General features: G+C 37.6%; 1 protein-coding gene across 8 annotated transcripts in view; it reads left to right on the top strand.

Annotated features, from left to right (window-relative positions):
• The window catches only part of STXBP5 (syntaxin binding protein 5), a 100,164-nt gene that overhangs the window by 19,052 nt on the left and 58,250 nt on the right, over positions 1 to 22,862 (top strand). For all 8 annotated transcript variants that reach the window (XM_054162740.1, XM_054162738.1, XM_054162739.1 and 5 more), the window contains exons 3-7: positions 5,544 to 5,625; positions 6,858 to 6,958; positions 16,968 to 17,102; positions 18,146 to 18,209; positions 18,841 to 18,924. In XM_054162740.1, coding sequence (XP_054018715.1) covers positions 5,544 to 5,625; positions 6,858 to 6,958; positions 16,968 to 17,102; positions 18,146 to 18,209; positions 18,841 to 18,924 — 466 coding nt within the window. The remainder of the gene's footprint in view (positions 1 to 5,543; positions 5,626 to 6,857; positions 6,959 to 16,967; positions 17,103 to 18,145; positions 18,210 to 18,840; positions 18,925 to 22,862) is intronic.

The following is a 22,862-nucleotide window of genomic DNA, read 5'->3' as shown; positions in this document are numbered from 1 at the left end:
GACTTGTCATGTCAAGTTGGTACAGTGTCAAACTTCTACCACCTTTGTTTGGGGCTGAATTTCTCTTCAATAAGAACAGTGGTACGTCTAATCACTGCAGCAAGTGATGATGCTGGTAAATACTTCAAAAGGCTATAGAAGCAAAAACCTATGCCTGCATCACTGTTTTGATAAAACTCCTAGTGATAAACTACACTTTCTCCAAAAGTGTGTTTCTAAGAGGGAGTTATTTACATCATTGGTACAGAGCAAAATGGTGCGGTAAGCAGAAGGGTGGATTTAAGCCACATTCAGAAGTTGTTTAAGGACTATGTCCAGAGGGGTGGATATAGTATCAGTATTGAGGAGAGCGCACAGCAAAATCTGTGGGAGAAATGTGTACATATGACCAACTTAATTTAACTTAATGAGATCTTAAAGGCCTTTCCATTGTCCAGATACATCAACACTGTGATAATGTTCTCTTCTGTCTGCATTAGTTGTTGTCTTTTTATCCCTTCTTTCTCAAAGTGAGTAAAAGTAGATATAAAAAGTGATAAATTGAATAGCAAAGGTGAAGAATGCATTCTCATAGTAAATTGTTAGCAATGATTTCTACTTGATGAGCTTTCATCTCCATTTTAAAGCCCTAGTCCAGTTTTGCTTAATGCTGTTATACACATGAGAAAGTGGATCTGAATTGCTAACAAACATTATTGTGTACTTTTGCAAACATAAATACTGAAACATGGGAAGAAGTAAAGATCTACTTAGCTGAGTGGTATAAACAAGATGCTGTGCAGGACTAAATCTTTAAAAGAAAACTCTGTAATTCTAAAGTTGGTGAAAAATAGTGGTATGATACTGTATCTGGGTTGGTATGAAGCTTAAAACTCTCCCAAAAGTATTTAATGGATTTCTTTGTATTTGGATATGAAAAATCAGTTAGTATTGTAGATAGTGGCTGTAGTATTTTCTGACTTTTTTTAATAACTCTCTCTTGCTAGATAGGAGTGTCTTGGTAGATTTGTTCTGTGATGGATCATGCTTTTTGTCTGTGCAAGTAATAGTACTGACTAGATTAAGTGCAGGTGACATTGGCAGTTAGGAAATCTGTGTGAAGCTGTTCTTGTACTACTTTAGTCCAGCTTAGATGCATCATCAGGACTTTATGGTACTCTCTAACTTGATGTAAATTAAGTCTTCAGTTTTTCTGTTATTGGATTGTATCCAAACTTGAAAATGGTGAGCAATGTCAAGCAGACGCTTCATCTTCAAATACTATTTGGGAATCTCACCATTGCTATGTGGGTTTGTTCTATGCTGTGATAATTGTTGGAGACCACCATCAAAGCATGTGGCAAAAGTGTGTGCAAAATATGTGGAGGCTTTGCCTATGAAAGTAATTCGGGGTCTGATTAAGTGAAGTGGAAATCTGCTACATAGCAATGACTAAAGTAACATATGCAGGTATGATAAGCAGTCCTGGAGAGTGATATGCTACATACTGTTATATGTAAGAATAGGTTGAATAGTCTACTGCCCTTAGTATTTTGTATGTATTCACATCAGTGGTATGCATGTTTTCCTTTGCTTGGAGATCTATGTTTTGCATCAAAGTTGCCAAATGTTTAAAACCTGTGAGGTATTACAGTTGTAGTTTTGAGAAGTTTCTCAGAATGAATTTTAAAACCTGTTTCAGATTTGGTTTAGTCTCCAGCTGCTGCAACAGTGGGAAATCTGGTATGGGAACATAGTCCCTATCTTGCTGTACTACAGAGGTGTAATGACAGGAAGATGCAGGTCTGTGTGACAATAGGCAATTTATACTAGGGATTGAATTTACAGCCACAGTTTTGTAATTCTCCTATGTCAGGCGGGTCAAGCACAGGTGAAGAACCACCCAATGTTCCCTAGGTCTGCTTAGAGTAACTTCAAATAAATTTATTTTAAAAGACTGCTCTTCTGAGGCTTTCATAAATATTCTGCAAGCATTTATTTGTTTTTTTCAGAATGTTACTTCTGAGGGTAGATGTGTACTGTATTGCTCTATGTAGATAAAGCTACAATTAATGGTAATAATTTTGAAAATTAGTGTTTTGAATAGAGCTCTCATTTCACTAACTGAAATACTTTTGTTTTGCCTTGTTGAGGGCAAAGGTGAAGGAAGCTTAGATCTGAAGCTTGTTTTTTGGGAAATTTTATTTTTTTTTAACTGTTGCCTTCTCTCAGAAATGGAAATAAAGTAAGGGTTATTATGTGATATTAAATTAGCCTGATACTGTGTTTTTCTTGTATGACCTGCACTTCTACAGTTGTGAACACATGTTAAGACACAAGTGTGTTCTCTTTTCCCTCTCTAAGCCACAGGTTTTTTCTAACTTAAAAAAGCAAAACAATGCAGTGGTGAAAACAGTAAAAAAGCTAGTGTTTTCCAGGATTGATTTCCTAATGGCTGTTGGGAATACAGAAGTAATACTCAAAGGTAAGGATGAAAAACTATTAGTTTATCTAGTTTGTTAATATTCTTCAATAGGGGATTAAGCAGGAATAGTAGAAAGTCATCAAAGTGAAGGAGGAAGGATGGGTCTTTGATTAGAAAATTGCTCACAGCATACTGTTTTCTCAGAGAGATTCTAGGTTATTGGAGAAGAGTTTCTGTCTACATAATTAAAATGCTTTGTCCATCTTGTGATAGTTTATTATTTTTGCTTGTTTTGGGAACTACTGTGTGGTAGATGGTCATTGCTTAGTGCAGTGAGCTCTCTTGCCTTAAGCACACATGTGCAAGCATAGAGGATTTGGACAGATTGTGTTCCCTGAGATGCTGCTTGGTTAAAGTGGCTGAGAAATGCTGAACACGTGAAACAGACATGTATTATCAGCCCTCTGTGCAGTGTGACATGCATTTTCAAAACTGGGAGGCTTTACATTGCTTTAGAAAAGATTAATACTGGTTAGGAAGATGATATTAATTTGAGATGAGAAGAATAATTTTAGCTATCAGGTGAAAAAGTGAAGATGACATAATACTTGAGCACAGGAGTTAAATGGGACTAGGTAAAAGGACTGCTTTTATTTTGCTGATAACTGTAAGCACTATAAAAGCAGCCAAGACACTATTTTCAGATCTGCCTGTGATGCTTCCCCTAATTTGTCAGGAGTAACTTGCTCTAAATGTTCAAAGCCTCTGTAAGTGTACTTCCAGTGCATATTTACTGATTTCTGGAGAGAGAACTGGTTCAGGTGTCCTAATTAATGCAAAAGGGTTGGTTGTTTTTTTAAAGAAACATTCACGTGTTCTTAATATTGAAGTTTTTACTGACTAGTTTTAACAGTGCTGCCAGAAATGCTTGTATCAGAAATACCTGAAGAAAACATTTGATGGGTAGAGTTTTAAGGCTGAAGTAACTTGAAGAATCAATGGGCTTTGCTTTTTTCTGGGTCATATTCCTCTTGTTTTGAGGCAGGGTAGCTGTAAAACCTCAATTTCAGATAAAGTGTGTAGGTGAATGAACAAGGCTTATGTTTAATTATGTTGGAAGCTGATGTTCAGGGGAAAAGCTGGGGGGATCTTTTGCTGAAAAACTATCCGTGTCAGTGCTGGTACATAAGTTTTAAAATCTAGTTCCTGTAAACAGCTGAATTTTGCTTTTAGAAGTTGCCTTTTGTGTATTTCTGTAAATAATTATTCAAGCAAATGCAGAAACATGAGCAACCCTAAAGCAAATGTCCCCTGAAACTTCTGGTATTTCTTGTGGGGATACTTTTTCCAGTCTGGCAATTTACATAGTCAATCCATAGTTAATGCAGAAGCATTATTAAAATTCTTCTGAGTTTGTGTAGGACAGTGTTATTTATGGGGACAAACCTTCCCCCTCCCCCCCAAAATTTAACTTTTTCTTTTTTTCTCTTTCTTTAAGAGCTGTAAATCATCCATGGCATACAGATGATTTCCTTGTACAGGAAACGTTGCTAGGAATTTAAATTGCAAGGGAATAAAATAGGTGAGGCAAGCTGGCTCTTTAAGCCCTTCTATGCCAGAACAAAATTGAAGTACTAATTCTGTTCAGGAAAGAAAGCTGGTATTAAGTTTGGATTATTCAACATCTGTTTAGTATCTCTGTCATCACTTTGCTGGACATTATTCAGACTCATTAGTCTAGAAGAATGGGATTGCAGTTTAAAGTAAAATATATTACAGTGTGTTGAAGAAGACTTGTTGCCATTGTAGTTCTGCTTATGTTTTTATCTTGCCAGTTTAGAGGTTGAACAGGGTATGTTTGAATTCTGATTTGCAATCAATCTCTTCAGCTTCACAACAGTCTCTAGTGCAAATGCACATATCCTTAAGAGTATTTGTAGCTGCTTTGGTTTTAATCAACAATTTCTTAGTAAAAGGGAAACCCACAGAATGGATGAGAATTGTACTGGTGTTCTTAATTTCTAGTGTATTCTGAGAGAACAAATTGTACATTGTATTCCCAGTTTTGCTTACATCTTTGGAATGATTTCTTTTCCCAAAACCAAAGGTATACCTTCAAAACAAGGTGTTCAGCTCCTTGACAAATTGTTATCCAGAAATCCCAGGCATACTGTAATGACAAAATGCTCGAGGTGAGGAAAAAGTTCTTCACTGAGAGAGTCATTTGCCATTGGAATGAGCTGCCCAGGGAGGTGGTGGAGTCACCGTCCCTGGAGGTGTTCAAGAGGGGATTGGACGTGGCACTTGGTGGTTGGTGGTGACAGGTTGGACTCAATCTTCGAGGTCTCTTCCAACCTTGGTGATACTGTGATAGTCTGTGTTTATTTCTGCCATCTTCTAGAGGCTGGAGAGTTTGCTTAATTTTGTGTAGGAAGAAAGAGAGAGCCACATTGGAAATGCAGAACTTTGCGACTAATAAGTGAATCGGAGAACTGAAAGAATCTGTTTTGCTGCTGCTTGATATTCTTTATGGAAGTATAGGGCTGATTATGAGAGGAAAAGGAACAAAGCTTCATTATCTAGTAGGTGATACAGAGATCCTGGAAACTTAGATTACATGCAATTTCCCACTGATTCGTTCATATTTCAACTTCCAATCTTTTTGTTTCTATCACAGCAATTATTTTTAGCATACCTTGCATTATTAAGCTGCTCTTGCTGCTGTAGTAGCTTAAAAAGGAAAGGCTTATTCAACTTGAAAAATGTGATCACTTGGTTATGATGCTTATTTAGATTAACTTCATTTTCTGCTAGTCCTGATACGCAACACTACTAAATGACTGTTTCATCATTCTCTGTTCTCAACGGTGAAGAATCTCCATATGTAACTGCTTCACTTACAGTTAGTTTTCTATTCCTTGAGGATAAATAAGATTGGCTTTTTAATTTCTTTGTGTTGTTCATAAATCATTTCTTTGATCCCTCATCTTTGTGGCTTAATATGAATGCATTAGCTAGCAGGAGGATGTTAACCCCTTTGAATGTGGTATTAGTGATAATGACAGTGTTGGTTATGGTGCTTGGGTATTTTTCTCTTATGTTATATACAACAATTATTCCTTAATGGTACCAATTCCAGCTTTGGTCGGCCAGGAGTTGAATGTTACTGCCAACACGAGAGTGGAGCTGCAGTAATCCAGCTTCAGTTCCTGATTAATGAGGTAAGTAAAATAATGTAAATATTCCATAACTAAGAGCAGACAAATTAAGCATCACAATCAGCTAATACAAGTGACTCTTAGCATGAATGGCAAATAGTAATAACAATTACAAATATTTATTTCAGAAAGTGCTTGACTAACTGCTGAGAAGGGAAAAAAAAAAACCACCAAAAAAACAAAAAACCAAAACTGTTTCTAGAGTATTCCCTTGCTGTAAGATTGGTTGGTTGGGTTGTTTTGTGGTTTGGTTTTTTAGGGGTGTGCTGGTTTTGGGTTTGTGTTTTTGTTGGTTTTTTTTAACTAGGAATGTTTATTCATGTCACTGAACATTTCAAGTTATCTCTTGATCTGGATAGGCCTCAATGTTCTGAGGTCAATTGTGTAAGATTCAATAGGGCCAAGTAATAGCTTCTGCTCTTGGGTCACAACAACCCCATACAACACCACAGGCTTGAAGAGTGGCTGAAAGAGTAGAGAGAGACCTGGGGGTGTTGCTCAGCAACCAGCTGAACATTAGCCAGCAGTGTGCTCAGGCAGCCAAGGCCCCCAGCATCCTGGCCTGTATCGGGAATAGTGTGATGAGCAGGTCGAGGGAAGTAATTGTAACCCTGTACTTAGCTCTGGTGAGGCCACACCATGAGTACCATGTTCAGTTTTGGGGCCCTCGCTACAAGAAGACAGTGAGGTGCTGGAGTGTGCCCAAAGAAGGGCAGCATGTATGAAGTATGGTATGAAGAGCAGGTCTTCTGAGGAGCGGCTGAGGAATCTGGGATTGTTTATTCTGGAGAAGAGTAGACTGAGGGCAGACAGTACTGCTCTCTACAACTACCTGAAAGGGTAATCATACACCGGAATAGGCTCCCCAGGGAGGTGGCTGAATCACTGTCCTTGAGATTATTTTAAAGACAGAGATGTGGCACTAAGGAGCATGATTTAGCGCCAGACTTGATAGTTAGGTAATGTTTGGACTTGGTCTTAAAGGACTTTTCAAACAAATTATTCTATCATTCTATTCTTGAAATAGAAATGTATGGCACTGAACCAGATGAGAGGATTAAGTGATGTGTGATTACATCAGTTACTACTACTACTTAGAACTTGGCTGTGGTGTTGATGCACATGCATGTAAATAATTTTTTTTTAATCCTTCTATTACACATTTCCACTGATTATTATCCACCTTTGCTAGGGCTATGAAAATAAGTTGACTAAAACTTTTTTCTTTCTCTTAGGGAGCTCTTGTGAGTGCCTTGGCTGATGATACCTTACACCTGTGGAACTTACGTCAGAAGAGACCTGCTATACTTCATTCGCTCAAATTTAACCGAGAACGGTAGGGATTGGATTATTCTTGCTTTACTCCTTCCCATTACACTATGTGCTGTTGTAAGGTCACATTTATTAATGCAGTCCAACTCATAACTTGCTAAATAATTGGAACTGGATTTTCATTAGGTTAGAGTTTCAAGCTGCTAAGGACCAAAGACACACCAGTGACCTAAAGTGAGGTGACTTTAACACTTTATGAATGTAATTTTTTTTTAACTTTAAAACATCAAAGGCTAAAAGACTTTGAACATATGTCTGCAAAGGATTTTGGAACAAAAAGTGCATGTGTGCACCAGGAAGACAGCCCAGGGCTCTGGGCAACCTGACCTAATTAAGGATACCCCTGCTTACTGCAGAGGGACTTGAACTGGATGACCTTTGGAGGTCCTTTACAACCCAGACCATTCTATGATTCTATGACAACAGGAAAACTAATTCAATTAGAAATTTTTCACCCCTTTTGACAAAAAGTGCAATTTGTGTTAGAGCTCCTGTATGTACCAGAAGCTGAAAACAAAATGCGTATTGATTAACTATTGTAAGACTGAAATAACAGCATTGTAAGTAATCTAAGGAGACTTCTAAGATTAAATTTCTAAATGTGGAATATGTTTCTGGAGGAAAAGTATGGGTGTGCTTGTTTGTTTGTTTGCTTTTGGTGGTGGTTGTTGGTTGGTTGGTGGTGGTTTTTTTTTAAACAAGTAGTCATTTTCTTCTTTTCCCGTATGAGTAAAGTCTCAACTGGAGTGCTATGTCTCCTATTGAGCACAGGCTTCAGAAGTGGACTGCTAAGGGAGCTGAAAGGACACCACCAATAAAAGAGAATAATCTGTGACTTGTACCTCTAAATAGAGGAGGAAGCAATAAACTGTAATGGTTAGCAATAGAGTTAAATTAAATATTTATGAAAAACTTTCTAGTGTAATGTCATGTGAAGTGCTAAACAGACTATTGGGAGGGTTATGGAGTAACCTTGTGGTTTTCAAAAGTAGGTTGTAAACTTGTGAGGAATAGCATAAGTGCAGATTACTGGAGATTTTGAGGATGGAGAACTAAATGATTCTGAGGCTCTTTCAAGGTTGTTTCTATGATCACCATGCATAATGTTTTATCAGGGCCTGGAGGGTTAGGGCAAAGGGTAATGATTTTAAACTGAAAGAGGTTAGATTTACATTAGATATAAGGAAAACATTCTTTACTTTGAGGATGGTGAAACTCTGGGACAGATTGTACAGAGGTTGTGAATGCCCTATCCCTGGAGCTGTTCAAGAACAATTTGTATGGTGCTTTGAGCAACCTGAGCTACTGAAAAGTCCCTGTCCATGGTAGGAAGGTTGGAACTAGATGATCTTTAAAAGCTCTTTTCATACTAAAACCATTCTGTAATTCTAAATGGTTAGGAACAAAACAGAAAGTGCTGTTGACAGAGCAAAATTTTCTGCCCTAAGGGAGTAATAGTGTTCCTTTATGCAGCATAGGAATCGCATGGAGAGAAATGCAATTCACATCATCTAGTTTCATAGGGATTGTACAACTATAGGAGATGCAGTGCTGTATCCAAACCAATTTTTTTCTCTCCTGCTTCCCTGTTCTTTCTTCAATAACTTTTGTGCCACCTGTGCCATGTACTTAGGTGCAGCCTGAAACCACACTTGGACATTGACTTCAAACTATGCTTTAAAAGGTAGTACCTGAGGAGGTGATTGTGATTGTGTACAATATTGATAGAAGCTGGCTTAGAGTCCTAGATTTGGCCAGAAGTGTGCTCAGGTGACCAGGAAGGCCAACAGAATCCTGGCCTGTATCAGAAAGTGTGGCCCAACAGACTAGTCCTCCTGTATTGATGAGGCCACCCCTTGATTACTGTGTTCGATCTGGGGCCCCTCACTACAAGTAGAATATGTCCAAGGAAGGGCAGGGGAGCTGGTAAGGGTCCAGAGGATCTAGAGGTAAGGGTCTCTGAAGGAGCAGCTGAGGGAATGAGGATTGTTTGGCCTGGATAAAAGGAGGCTCAGGGGAGACTACTACTTTTTACAACTACCTGACAGGAGGTTATAGCGAGTTGGAGGCTCAATCTCTTTTCCCAAGTAACAAGCTATAGGACAAGAGGAAATGGCCTCAAGTTGTGCCAGGGGATGTTAAAGGTTGGATTTTTAGGAAGAACTACTTCCCTTGAAAGGATTATAAAGAACTGCAACAGACTGACCAGGGAAGGTATTCAGAAGATATGTGGATAACGTATTGATGCCTTAGGGGTGACCTGGCAGTGCTGGGTTGGACTTGATGTTAAAGATCTCTTCCAACCAAGCTGACTGTCTGATTCTATGGGGGGAAAAAAAAGTCCTTGGAGGGGAAACAAAGCCAAATCTTTATTCTGTGCCTGAAGAGGTAACAGGTGTTTGTTCTGTGAATTTGTAGATGCTAAGGTTTAAAATTAGATACCTGATGGGGGTGTCTGGAAGTGTGTTGACATTGTTGAGAAGCAGTATTTGTATCCTGTTTGATACAAGCTGAGTTTAATGTGTCACAGGCCAGTTACTATTCAGATTTTCTTTCCAAGTTAGTGTTTCATGTATAAGGATTAGATGTGAACTAGAAGCTTGTTTGTAGCATAGGAAGCTAACTACAGCATTTAGCTGCAAACTGAAGGATATTCTAGTCTTGAATGGTTTAAAAAAAAATAAAGTAAATGAGAATGCTGGGACTTGTTAACAAGTTCTCTACGCTGCTGGCACAGCCTTTTATCTTCTCTGGCTAGTTCCTTGCTTATAGCCATATGGCAGATTTGGTGCCCAGTGTTTAACAACGCAATTTCTACATTTTCTATTAATCTCTTCTGTTGGTAATCTAGCTTGACTAGCATACTTTCAAGTTGTTTTTTACATATTTCAAACGAGGAATGAAAAAAACAGGTATAGCTTGTGTGCAAATGCTTGTCATGTGGTATTTTGTATACTTACCTGAAAATCGGAGTTTTAAATTATCTGGTATATGTGACTGTGAAGTGGTGTGAATTTTTGCTTTTCAGCTCATGAATTTTAAGAGCAGGGAGTGGTGAGAGTTGCTTTTTCTTTTAAAATAAGTCTGTATCCATTACAGACTTTGTTCTGAGCCGTGGAAAATGTCTTTGGGTAACTCGCAGCTTTTCAGTTTTAAAATAAAAGTAGTGACAAGCATTCTTTAAAGATGCTGCTTTCTGTTGAATGTTTGAATGAGTTGAGTATCTGTAGATAAACTGATTTTTATAAATGCATAGCTCTTGACTGCATTTTGTACCAGTGATGGTTAGTAATTTGAAGCAAGCCTTCTGAACTGATAGTTGATGACTTTTTTTGATGTATAACAAATCCGTTAATTGAAATTACTGCCAGATGTCAGAAGCACAGTGCACAACAAGCTAGTTTTGCAAGTTTTCTGGCCTTTTGTTCCTGTTGTATTTGTGTGGGTTTTGCAGCTGCTTCATGTTCTAGTTGCCAAATGAAAGCTAGAAGATATTAAACCAATGTCACATTAAGCTTGTCCACTGTTCCTTGCATAATGATGCTGTCATTGAAAGGATTGCTTGCATGACTTGTCATGCAAGTTAAGTTTGTATTACCTCTTTGCAGAGTGCACAATTAAGTGTGAACTTCAGTAACCTAGATTTTGTACTTCTCTAAGACTGCTTCAGTGAATCACAATGTACTTCCTTTGTCATCTGCTTCCTTCTATAAATATCCTACACATAATAAAATAGCGGTCTGTGTACATGTAAGGCAAGACTCATATCAGATTTGTTTTTACTTGATAGCAAATGTTAATATTAGGCTTGGTTCAACTCTGAAATAAGTATAGTTCTTATTAGAGTAAATATTGAAAGTATGTTGTGCAGCAAATATCCAGTCTGGCTATTGTAGTTTTCTGAAGACTGCCTGGCTAGTCTTGAGTTTTCTTTCCATGCAGGAGCTATTCAGCTTTGTGCTGATCTAAGGTGTGAAAAGTCAAACACATCACTACTGAGTCAGGGACGTTGAGAGAACCAGTTTAAGAGAAGAATGACTGACTAACTTGTTTGGGGGTTGGTTGGTTTGTTTGTTTGTTATTTGGGGTGTGTATTTGTAGGGTGTTTTTTTTTTTGGTCTCCTTTGTGGCAAACCCTAAACCAATCAGCTTTGCATACAAGTGTGAAAAATTTCCGTCCTGCCTGAGCTGAGATCTCCTGTGTTAATGCCAAAAATTAATTTACATAACAAAGACAAGAACCAGAATCATAGCACGAGTATAGAATGCTTTAATGAGTGAGTCTATCACTGAATGCATTGATAATGGTTCAACTTCACTGTATCAACTTTTGTCCTGTGGGGTAAAAACAGCTTTCCTCAGCATGCAATTGCACAACTCAGTTACAAAATTAGTGTTTAAGTATCACTGAGTTTGCATCCTGTGAACATCAGGATACGGCTGTAAAACAGGAACTTCAGCATTGTTTGCAACACAAACTCAGTCTGCAATGACTGAAAAATCCCACTTTTATTTATGAATTAATAAACGAGGCTTAACTCTTATTATGGAATAAACCTTAGCTAGTTGGGTACTGTAACTGTTTACCCAGCCACTGTATTAGCAGACATAAGTTATGAGTTTTTCCTAATGACTCACTGAATTCGTGAACTGGCCAATTCTGCCCTTTTGTAGGTAACAGAAGGATGCACAGGTTTCTTGCTAGTGAGAGCAGGTGATGACAGGCATTGTTGCTGAGGTTTTGCTTGTGAGGCTCTTTATTTCTTTCTTGTGTGTTGCTATTGCTGGTTTATTTCCAGCATGTATATGAGGGCTGGCTTTTTCCCCTTAGCCCCTTGTGTTTTGTGGGTATAGTGTACCTGACTGAAGAATTTACAGATGCATGTCCAAACAGTGGTTCTGAGAATTTAAGTGTTCTGCATCTTTGGAGAGTCAATGATACACCAAGTGCAAGTTCAATATCCAACACAACTAAGCTTTTCACACATAACTGAGGGAAGTTTATGCTTTTAAGGAAAGAAAGTGATCACCATATCTCTTTGCCATTGTGCTGTTATACAAAGCCTTCTTTGATCTGGTGGACTTAAACGTTAGTCAGGGATGATCTGATGGATAATGTAATTGGAAGATGTTTTATCTTGTTTCAAGATGTTTTCAGGACCAAATGAACTTCTTGACTACCTTGATTTGCTGCAGATGTGAACTGTCTTTCAAGCAAGATCATATTCCTTTTAAAACTGTTTTCCTGAGGCCATATGCAGTGTTCCACATGTCAGTGTGGTTGATGGAAAAGGTCTGGTTACTCTTGAGTCATGTAAGCTATGCCAGCAAGAGCTCATAAATACTTAATTCAGGGAATTTCATCAGTGGTAAGAGATGCTCAGATCTTTAGAGTATTTGGTATGAATTTCTTTGGTATTGAAAAACTTTACCAGCTTTCAAGTGAGTTCTCAAAAAGCATGTGTGTATTGATTGTTCAGCAGCATTAAAAGCAGTGAAGTAACCCTTTTTGTATATAAATGTGGATAACCTTCCAAGTGAAGTACTTGAAAAGTGCTTGAAAAGATATCTTAAAAATAAAATGTGACTCCATAAAGGAAATGTAAGGTGTGACATATATTGCAAACATTATATTTTAAAAATTCAAATACATGAAGCAAACTTTAAAAAAAAACAAAAAAAAACCACCCAACCTTAAGATTGAACTTTTTTTTTTTTTTTTCTGGAAAAATTATCTAAATGGACCTAGTAATGATCACATCAGTTGTGACAATTTAATTTAGCTCTCACTTCCCATTACTCCATCTTGACACTGCTAGTATATGCTACAACTCTGACAATGAACATAGGTACTTCTCAGCTGCCTATAGAGGCAGTCCTTCAAGAGATCATATTCGGAGAAGCATCATTTCAAGTGCTGTTACTGGGGGTAGATGGAATTGAAGCACCTGGAGCAGTTTCTAGGGTACGCTGCAAGTACCCACATGGTCTTTTATGGGGGAAAGTTTTGGAATGCATTGAAGAATTCCTCCTCTTCTGTATGTGCTGCCTTCTTGCTCAGGCCTTTTTCATTCTGGATGAGTTGCTGTGCAGCCTGCGCTAGATTCTGTGCCCCTTCTCTGGCAGGGGGGCTGGTCTTGATGATCTACGGAGGTCCCTTTCAACCCCTAACATCCTGTGATTCTGTGATACTGATAGGTATTTCAAGCTTATGACTCTTGTGAGATCTGGAAGTAGACCCCTTGCAGCAGTCTGGCAAAATCACAGCCACTGCTTGCCTCCATCATGTCATTCTGACACCGGTGCTTGACTTTTTATGTCTGTTGGGACATTTGACAAGAAACTGGGCATGAAGTCTAGGCTAACAAACTTTTCAGCTTCTGAATTTTACATGGTATGCAGAACACAACTTTGGTAGCTTAACACTTTTCTTTTTAGGAAATACTTATTTTGGGTAGACAACAATGATCTGAGCAGCTAGTGTAATTACAGTAGCCTGCAGCCTAGGATCTACAAATAGTTTTAGTGGCTTAAAAGCTGCTGCCAGTGTTAGTGGTTCAAAGTATTTGTCACTGTGCTCTGGTACAGCAGTGGAAAATTCTGAAGAACATGCACTACTTCATAGTGCAGTAGACTAAGGAAAAGATTAATTTAAAAGGATTTCTGTTATAATAATACACTCAAGATATGAGCCTGTCATTTTTACTTAGTACTTCCCTTAAAATTCTAATTCTTTGATTTACATATTAATTTAATAAATTGTATTCTTTGATATCTCTGTAATTCAATTCCTCTAGGGAATACTATCACTTGCTGCCACTATTTTCACATATGCTGTAAACCAACTACAATTAAAATTTTGCTTTTTTTTTTTTTTAACCAACATTGACAGATTATCACAAAAGACAGATGGTCTGCAGTTAAGAAAAAACCTTTCAGTGGTTTTGCAAACGGCTTCTGAAAGACTTCCCTATCACTGCTGTGGTGGTTTTGCACCACACAGAATTTGGAATTTACCTCAAAAAGAGTAAATAACGATGCTTATGCAGAATTCAAAAGTTAAAATAATATTTACAAAAGTAAACTAAATAAAAATGGTAATAAACATATGTGTGTACACAGCCCCAGACCCCTCTGGACACCCGCCCTGGACAAAGCCCAAAAGGCTGTTGCAAGCTAAAAAAAATTCTCTCCCCATTCCCACCAAAGCTTACCATAACCTAAACACAGTGAATAGAAAGCAAGCAAAGGCAGAAAGAGAAAAAGGGGAAAAGAGAACAAGCTGTACTTCAGATTATATAGAAATGTACAGACCAGTTGGAATGGGATAATGGTATCTCATATTTCCTGTTCAACCCCTTGGAGACATCCAGCCCGACAGACTCCCGAATTATCTTAAACTTTTATTAACAATAATACATTAGAACAGTAGTCCTAAACCTATAACAACTCCTAACACTGTCCCATAAGCAATACTACACATGAGTACAGTGTGTGTATATTTTTCACTGCTAGTGAAACCCCAGTAGGGTTTTCTGTATATGGTTGTTGTTTTTTTTCTCTTGAGCTGCTTATTCAAACCTTACAAATTAATTTCACAGAAGTGAAATGACTTGTGGGTATTTTTGGTAGGGAAGAAGCGGCTTTGCAACTATGCAGTGAAGAGGAAAATGTTTTGCTTAGAGAGAAGTACAGCTAGTAAAACTCTCTTGTTTTGGGGTTGCATAACAGTACCTCGTTTTAGCAGCAATGCTAACATATATTGAAATCATACTGTAGATTTTAGGGTTATTTTAGAAAATCTCTCTAAAGCATTGATTTTTTTGGTTTTGTGGTGGTTTCTTTCCTGTAAAGAGTGGTTTTTTGTTTGTTTGGGGGTTGTTGGTGTTTGTTTTTTTTCTTTGCGTGGGTATGGTGAAGTATAATACCTGGAATAAAGTGCTGTGTACAATACTTGCATTATGCTGAGTGTTCAATTGCAAAATGTGCTGTACTTACCAAGTTAGCCGATATATCCTTGGGGATAATGTGGGGAATCTGTTGTGCTATGAAAGAGCTGCCTGCAAAAGCCTACTTTTTGTGATCCAACAGTCCCAGGCTGTTTCTTTAGTACACAAAATGTGTCCATTATTTATAGATGCTTCTGTTAAAGTATTTTTTTTTTTCTAGAGTGGTTTGATACAGGAAAGGATGAGTATGATGCTCTGCTTTTGCTGGTACAGTATTTTCAGGCAGTTGGAGCTTGTGTGGAAGAAAGACGTGAAAAAAAATTAGAGTGTGTCTGTAGTCTTTTTCCATCTATTCAAAACAATTCATTGTATTTTCCCCTTTTACATACATATCCATTTGTGGGTAGAGAGAGAGGGAAGGGGAGTTAAAGCAATGGCAAATTCCATTTCAGCCGCCCTTAAAATATGTTATGGGTGGAGCACACTACTCTAACCCTGTGGCAGAAGGATAGTTTTCTGAAAGAAAAATTTACTTTTTTTTTTTTAGGGGGGAAAAAACAAACAAACATGCTATTCATGGCCAAGTGGTAAATAAACAAGTATTGCTTTGCCACCAAGAAGATTCGGGTCGTCTTTTTCTGTCCTCCAAATCAAGTTTGAGTCCAATTTTCAGTGGAACAAGCTAGGCCACGAAGTGTAGTCTGTATGTTGATGTGCTATTATGTTGTCACTGGTCCTTCAGATAAACAAAATTCAGTGAAGCTATGACTAGGAGGACTATAACCTTTCAAATGTTGTTTAAAATCTGTGTAGCTCAGGGTGTTGTCCTTTTTCTAGAGCAATTGAGGTCACAGCTTCAGCTTCATGTAATAGTGAGCAACAATATGATTCGGCTTTTATAATGGAAATGTTGGACAACTATAATTGAGAGCATTACTCACAGATCAAGACAGACCTATGTCCCTGCTCCTAAATATTATTTATTTCTGGCTGCTAGGCTACTTTTTTAATCCAACTGATCTAGCTGCCAGCTGCTTCTAGCATGTGGAGTCCTGGCACAGAAGCTATCATGTTGTGCAGCTCTGAGGGTTTATCTTTTCATGCTGCATCTCTTTTCCTTTCCCATTAACCTGCTTGTGTGATAGCTCTGTTACTGGGCAGTAAGGTTTTGGGGCATGGGTTTTGTTTAGGTAGCTCTAGAAGAAGAGTAACCTATGAGGTAAAAAATGTGGTTTAAGGAAAACAATAGCCCCAGATTTAAACTACCTTAAAATTAGTTTTGCAAGTGTTAAGGATTGAGTTTTAGGCTTGCTCATGGGGGATGGATTAGGCTACATGTAAGTTTATATTGCCTATGGTTTGTTTTCTATCTTTGTGATCTTGCTTGAGGCCAGCTTAATCTTCATAAAGCTACTTCTGAGAATACTTGATGGGGTGCTTGGTGCCATGGTTTAGTTGATTAGATGGTGTTGGATGATGGGTTGGAAGGTCTCTTCCAACCTGGTTTATTCTATTCTGTTCTAATACTTTGTTATTTAAAACTTCAAGGGGAGATTTGGCGATTATAACAAGAATATTGCATTTTAAGTTTAAAATCGTAGCAATCTTGAGCAAATATATTCATAGAGTCACAGAATGAGAGGAGTCAGAAGGGACCTGGAGATCAGCTGGTCCAACCACCCTACTAATATCGGTATGGCCGGATCAGGTTGCACAGGAACATATCCAAGTGGCTTTTGAAAGTCCCCAGAGGGGGAGAATCCACAACCTCTGCACATTTGATACAACTACTTTCAAAGGTAGCTGTGTGAATGTTGTCAGAATTATGTTGTAGTTTTAGATTAACTTGGTTTCTATAGTTTTGCTTATTTCAAGTTTTTATATTGCTGTGCATCTCTTACTTATGTCATTACTTCTCTATTGGCTTTGCTGCTTTCTCTGCCTGTAACTTCTTTTATTTCTGCTTATTTGCCTATGACCTTTTTTCCTACTTTTTGGCAAAGTAGACCTTGAAGTATAAGGTATCTAAAAGACTAATTCCTTTTTTTCATGACTTTTTTTCAGGATAACGTTTTGTCATCTGCCTTTCCAAAGTAAATGGCTCTACGTGGGAACCGAAAGAGGAAACATTCACATTGTCAATGTGGAGTCATTTACTCTCTCAGGCTATGTCATCATGTGGAATAAAGCCATTGAACTGTGAGTTTAATCAAGTGTTGTCTGAGGGGAAGGGAATACAAGTGTCCCAAATAGCATTTCTGCAATTGATGTTATTATTGTTACCTAAAGTGGCTTCCATAATGGTCCCAATTACAGCAAATAGGTGATCAAAGTATATAAACAGCAACGTAAATACTTTTTACTTTCATAAATGTGAAGTGTTAGTGTAAATTCACAGCTTTTTACCTATAACACTGTTTTATCATAGTGCCTGTAATAGACTTAAAAATTAAGAACTGATAACTAGAAAAAACAATGTATGCTAAAATATGAAGTGGTTGGTACTTGAGTAGGCATATCACTTCTACAGTTTTGGGGTTAAAGCCCGGAGTATAATGGTAAGCATCATAAGAGAGCTGATGCATGCTGACTATAAAATTACTGTCTGAAAATGTAAATTTAAATAAATCTATTCTTAGAGCCAAGTATACTTTGCAGGCATATACATGTAAATTTGTGTATGCAAATGCAGAGTTTTGTGGGTAAAAACATATACTTTTGTGCTGCTGTTCCTGTGCTGCTATTTTGATCCCAGAATGTTACATCTATCTTCAAAGCATTTATGATACCCATCACTTGCTAAAGGCTGTTGAAACAAACATCTCTTCTCTGGCTCTAGCAAGAAGTCAACAGAATCATAACTCTGTGTTGTTCTAATAGTGCCCAGCTTGGGCAGTTTTTGAACAGGCAAGGCCTGTTTTCCAGCATGCAAATAAACATTTTATCCAACAGTATTAATTCTATAACAAATACTAATATTGGAAAACTAATGGTAAATCTTATTTTAGCAAATGAGCAGTAAGCAAGTCTTTCCTTATTAGATAAAGGCAAAATTGAAGTGCCTAAAAATAATGTATTTATGGACTTAAAGATAAAAATGACTCTGTGCTGAATATCTACAGCTTGCTTATATGGAGTGTATATCTGCAGAATCTGTATTGTAGTCATCTTGATGAAATTTTGGGCAGGGGAAACTTTAATTTTTTTATTTTTTTTATTAAATGGAAACATTTCTTGTTCAGGTCATCCAAATCTCACCCAGGACCTGTTGTCCACATTAGCGACAATCCAATGGATGAAGGAAAGGTAGGAGATGTTCAAAGACTATTCAATACACTATTTTTCAAGCAGGACTTCTTGTCCAATTTCGCTCTAGCTTCACTCTTCTTTCCATCTGATGTTCTTGGTGTTCCTTTATCCAGTTACCTCAATTGTGATTAACATAGAGAGAAGCTCATATTATATTGTTTCTTTATAGACAATGAATGAACTGTTACTTGTAACTTCAAGAAGAATATCACAAATCTAAGCAGAACAAATTCCAGTGAATAAAAATGCATGTAAAAATTTATTTTCCAACCCACCCATTTTCACTCAAAAGGAGTGCATTAATGAAAGCTCAGTGTTGACATTTCTGGAACTCAAGGGGGATTTCCAAAGAATCTTCATAAGAATGCTGCTTTCTAGAATTTTTTTTTTTTACTTTTGCATGAAAGTCAGTTGTATTAGCTGGAAGTTTAGGAGAATGGCAAGTACAAAGTAAACATCTCCAACATTGAGGTCTTCACCACCTCTCCTTGTTGTCTTCATATACTCAGTAGAGTAACTACATGTAATTAATACTGCATCTCCTTGGGACAAGAACTACAAGCATTGCAAATTGTAGTGGTTCTGCTTATTCTTGCAAAGACCTAATGAAAGCGGCTTATTATTGCAGCTTCTGATTGGCTTTGAGTCTGGAACAGTGGTATTATGGGATCTGAAGTCCAAGAAGGCAGACTACAGATACACACATGATGAGGTAACATTTTTCATCTGCATTACTTACTATGAGGATATAATTTGCTATTCTAATAGTGACTTTTACTATTTTTCTTTCATTTCTTCTCCTACTTCTGTCTCCAGTGGATCAATAAATAAGTGTCTTTGAAATTGCAAGTACTTGAAGTTTTCTCTAAAAGAGCCATAGTGTTTGAATAATAGAAACTTCAGACCTGAGTAAGTGTTGACAGAGTTGAAGTTTGAAACAATGAATGGTGGCATGGATTTCTTCAGTAATTATGGGGGCTGATTCTTTAGTAGTTTTGGGGCCTGAGAGGGGAAGTTTTCAAATGTTGGGGGGGGGGGTTTAATTTTTTTTTAGCAGTGTGGCTTTCACCTGTATTTAAAAGCTTGAGTCTTGAGTTGAAACAAGACGGTTTGGCAATTTCCATGATTTGGAATCTCTCACATTCTGAAAAGGTGTACAGGGGGAAAAAGCTGCTAAATAGTTTCACTAAGACAGTTCCATAAACACTACCACTACCCCCACCCTTTTTTTTAGGGTAGGATCAAGGTTTGAAACAAAACTAGGGGATGTTTAGAAAAAAGAATGGTATTGAATTAAGTTTCTTTTGAAAAAAGCAAACTTGATTCTTAAGAAAATGTAGGCTTTTTGAAAGGTTACAAAACCCAATTCAACATAATATTCAAGGTGATGTATTTTATTTAATATTAGTCTCAATTGCATTTCATTAATTGTAAAAATGACTGTGTCATTCTTCAGTACCAGTTAGCACATTTGCTGTGATACAAGAAACAGGCCTTTCTTTAGCTCTGTGCTGAACTTTTCACAAGACAGCATTTGGGTTTTTTTGTGTGATGGTTCTGACTCAGTGCTCATGCTTGTGTGTTAGTTCTGCCAATGAGGAGTTTGAAGGAAAAAATCACTGAAGCGGTCTAAGCCTTAGGTAGTCAGAGCTATATTAGGGCATCAGAGCTCAATGGAGCTTCTTTGTTCACAAATTTCTGTATAAGCCTCAAAGATGTTAAGAGCAATTTTTGTACCTTCCGGTTTCATTGTATGTACCTAATTCATTCTCTCTTGCTTTTTTTATAGCCTGTCTCCGCTATCTTTTTTCCAGTTCTAATGGAGTTTGTTCTATAAGCCTTATGCTTTTGGCGTTAAATTTCTGGTTTTAACCATTCTGTTGTATCTTTGCTTTATAAAAAGAGAAACACAAAAATACAAATCCAGTGTGACTGCATTTTTAATACACTGTGCTGTGGAATAATTGTTTTATTTCTATCTTGACACTGGGTTAGCCTCTGGATGCGGGCATTAAGCTGATGCAATCTACTCTGAAACTAGAGTCTCATTCTTCAGTGTTAAGTGTCTGTTCAAAGTCCATTGTGTTTATGCATAGCTTCACATTTACATGGACAATAAAAAAAGTTAAGACTTCCTGCAGTTCTTCACTGGAATCCTGATTCTGTATTGAATATGTGTTGGTACTGTTAGCAGAATTACCACACAAATATGCTTCAAATTTTCCAAGTTTAGGAATAAACTGAGCAGCACAGATCCCTCAGGCAGCCTTTCCCAGTTGCCTTCAGCCATGAACTAATTAATTTCTACCATCCTATCTTTATTCTAGTTTGCTTTGCTTCCTGATACCTTAACCAATTTACTCATTAGGTAAGGGATCTGTAGTGTGGGTTTAGTTTCCTGTAAGAGGTGTTGTTGAAAGACTTTGAAAATGGTGTATGCAGCTTGATTCATGCTTCTCTTCACTACATGCTTGTTAACGTTTTTGGAGGTTTGTTGAATCTGATGTTTGTTTTACAAAAAACCATGTTGACTTCTTACTGGTATATTGTACTCATCCATATGTAGATTTATTCTGTTCTTAAAGTTTTGGTGACATTTCTAGAAACTTACCCAGAGTAGACACTGTGCTAATTATTCTGGGTTTCCTTGACTTTTGTGGTCCATTTGTTTAAAAAAAAAAAAAATTTACTCCGTACCTGTTGTATTCTTGAACTAATCCTGACTTGAAAGGAGGTGAGCAGTGAGTAGTTCACCTGTCTCATGTTCAATTCCCTTCAGGATTTATATGTGAAAGCATCTAGCTCAGTTTAATTTTTTATTATTTTTTTTTTCATTGCAAAAGAGGTAATTGCATATCTAAGGGTCAGATTGTTCATTAAAGAAATGATCATTACTATAACTTAGGAATGGAGCAGAAAGGGACAGAGAAAAAGACCTATGGAGTGAATTTTGAGTACCACTGTTCTGATTAGTGAGAATCAACATACATAAAGCTACTTAAATTATACTGGCCATTCAAGTCCTAGAGGTTGAATGATGTGTTTTCTGTGAGTTCCAGTTGCCCTTAAGGAAAATATTTCTTTGGGAAGAAGAATTACTGCATACAGTAGTAATTAGTTGGTTCTCATCCATTTAACATTGTATGACAAGGAATTTCTTCTTCAGTGGGCAGGTTATGTAGATCCAATTGAAGGGGGAAGGCAGAATAGAATAATGCCCCTTTCTTAATTTGAATTTGATACAGTTAGGCACTTTAAAGTTCTTCTGGGTTCTGGCCTGAATGGCATAGAAATAAAATAATTAATTTTGCCTAACAATTGAAAATATGTTTCTTGAAAGGTATCACTGTAGAGAGGGCTGTCATTGTTTCTGGACTGAACACCTTGATAGAAGATCCCGTCAGATACAAAAAATACAATGAATAGGAAGGTGGAGAAAGCAGATGAAATGCATGTATCCAATTTACATTTTTTTGGGTGCAAGTTAGGTGAAGTAGGGCTGCTTCTGTATCTCTGATTTTATTCTTTGTTGCCTTTTTATTAACTGCAAAAATAGAGTAATCTTCCTCAATTTTGTTAGTGAATGGAGTAGTCAACTCCTTGATGTTACCTTTCTAGTCATCTTGTTCATGCTGTCTGTTCTCTCTTCTTCTTCCCCAAGTGTGCCATCTCAGACCACTGAAATGTATGAGGGGGGTTCACAAAGGGATCCTGTTTGGTGAATCAGGCCTGCTTATTAGCACTGGGGAAACTGTCTCTAATCCTGTTGAAAAGAAATAATTTGAATACTGGTGAACTGTGTAGTCCTGTTGGTTTTAAAAGCCATCACCAGTCATTGAAAGGGTAATAACTGACACTATGCCTATTAGAAATCACAGTGCTCTACCTGGGACATGAATTTTGTTGCTGCTGAAAGTTGCAGGACTGACATCAGCAGAGCTTGGCAGTATAGCACAGCTGCAATTCTTCATAATATTGAAGCACCAGATGTAGTTGTCAGGACCCTGGAGCTGGATCCTCTTTTTCCTGTAGCGGTGCTGTGAAACATGCTTGCTTGCTTGATGGTGGCTGTTAAGAGGTGAAAATGGTTTAGTGGCAGTGGCTTAGCAGTAGTGGTGGGATTGTGAGCTCTAGGTGAGTGGCTAGACTTGATCTGAAAGATTTCTTCCAGCCTCAGTGCTTACGTGGTTTTATGGCTTTGTTTCATCAGGCACCATGAATAATATGGTCAGGCACTTTGATACTATAAAGACTATTTTGCTAGAAATTTTTCTGTTGGATTAGGCTCCACTCTCATCACCTTGTAGTTGAGAGTGGTCTTTTAAATGTGTAACTTGAAGGACTTGTGAAGCCCAGCATGCCGTCATTTGTTGGCAGCTTTTTGACTCAAAACTTCAGATGTGCGGAGAGATCCAGATGACATCCTCTGATTTTCTTCTGCTAAGAAACAAAGATGGAACTCCCTGCATCATCAGAGGTTCATCAAAATATGCAGTTTTCATGTGGAAGAAGTTGAATCTCATTTTATCTTTGGCTTTTTGCTTGGTTTCATTCCAAATTACCTTACTTCTCAAAGGTTCTATCAAAGCAAATTCCCATGTTGCGTTGGGGAAATCTTATTTGTTGCCTGAATGCTAGGTCAGTGCAACA

Source organism: Dryobates pubescens, chromosome 6 (genome assembly GCF_014839835.1).
Source record: "Dryobates pubescens isolate bDryPub1 chromosome 6, bDryPub1.pri, whole genome shotgun sequence".
In the NCBI taxonomy this organism is placed as follows: domain Eukaryota; kingdom Metazoa; phylum Chordata; class Aves; order Piciformes; family Picidae; genus Dryobates; species Dryobates pubescens.
This window is presented reverse-complemented; position numbering and strand designations above follow the sequence as displayed.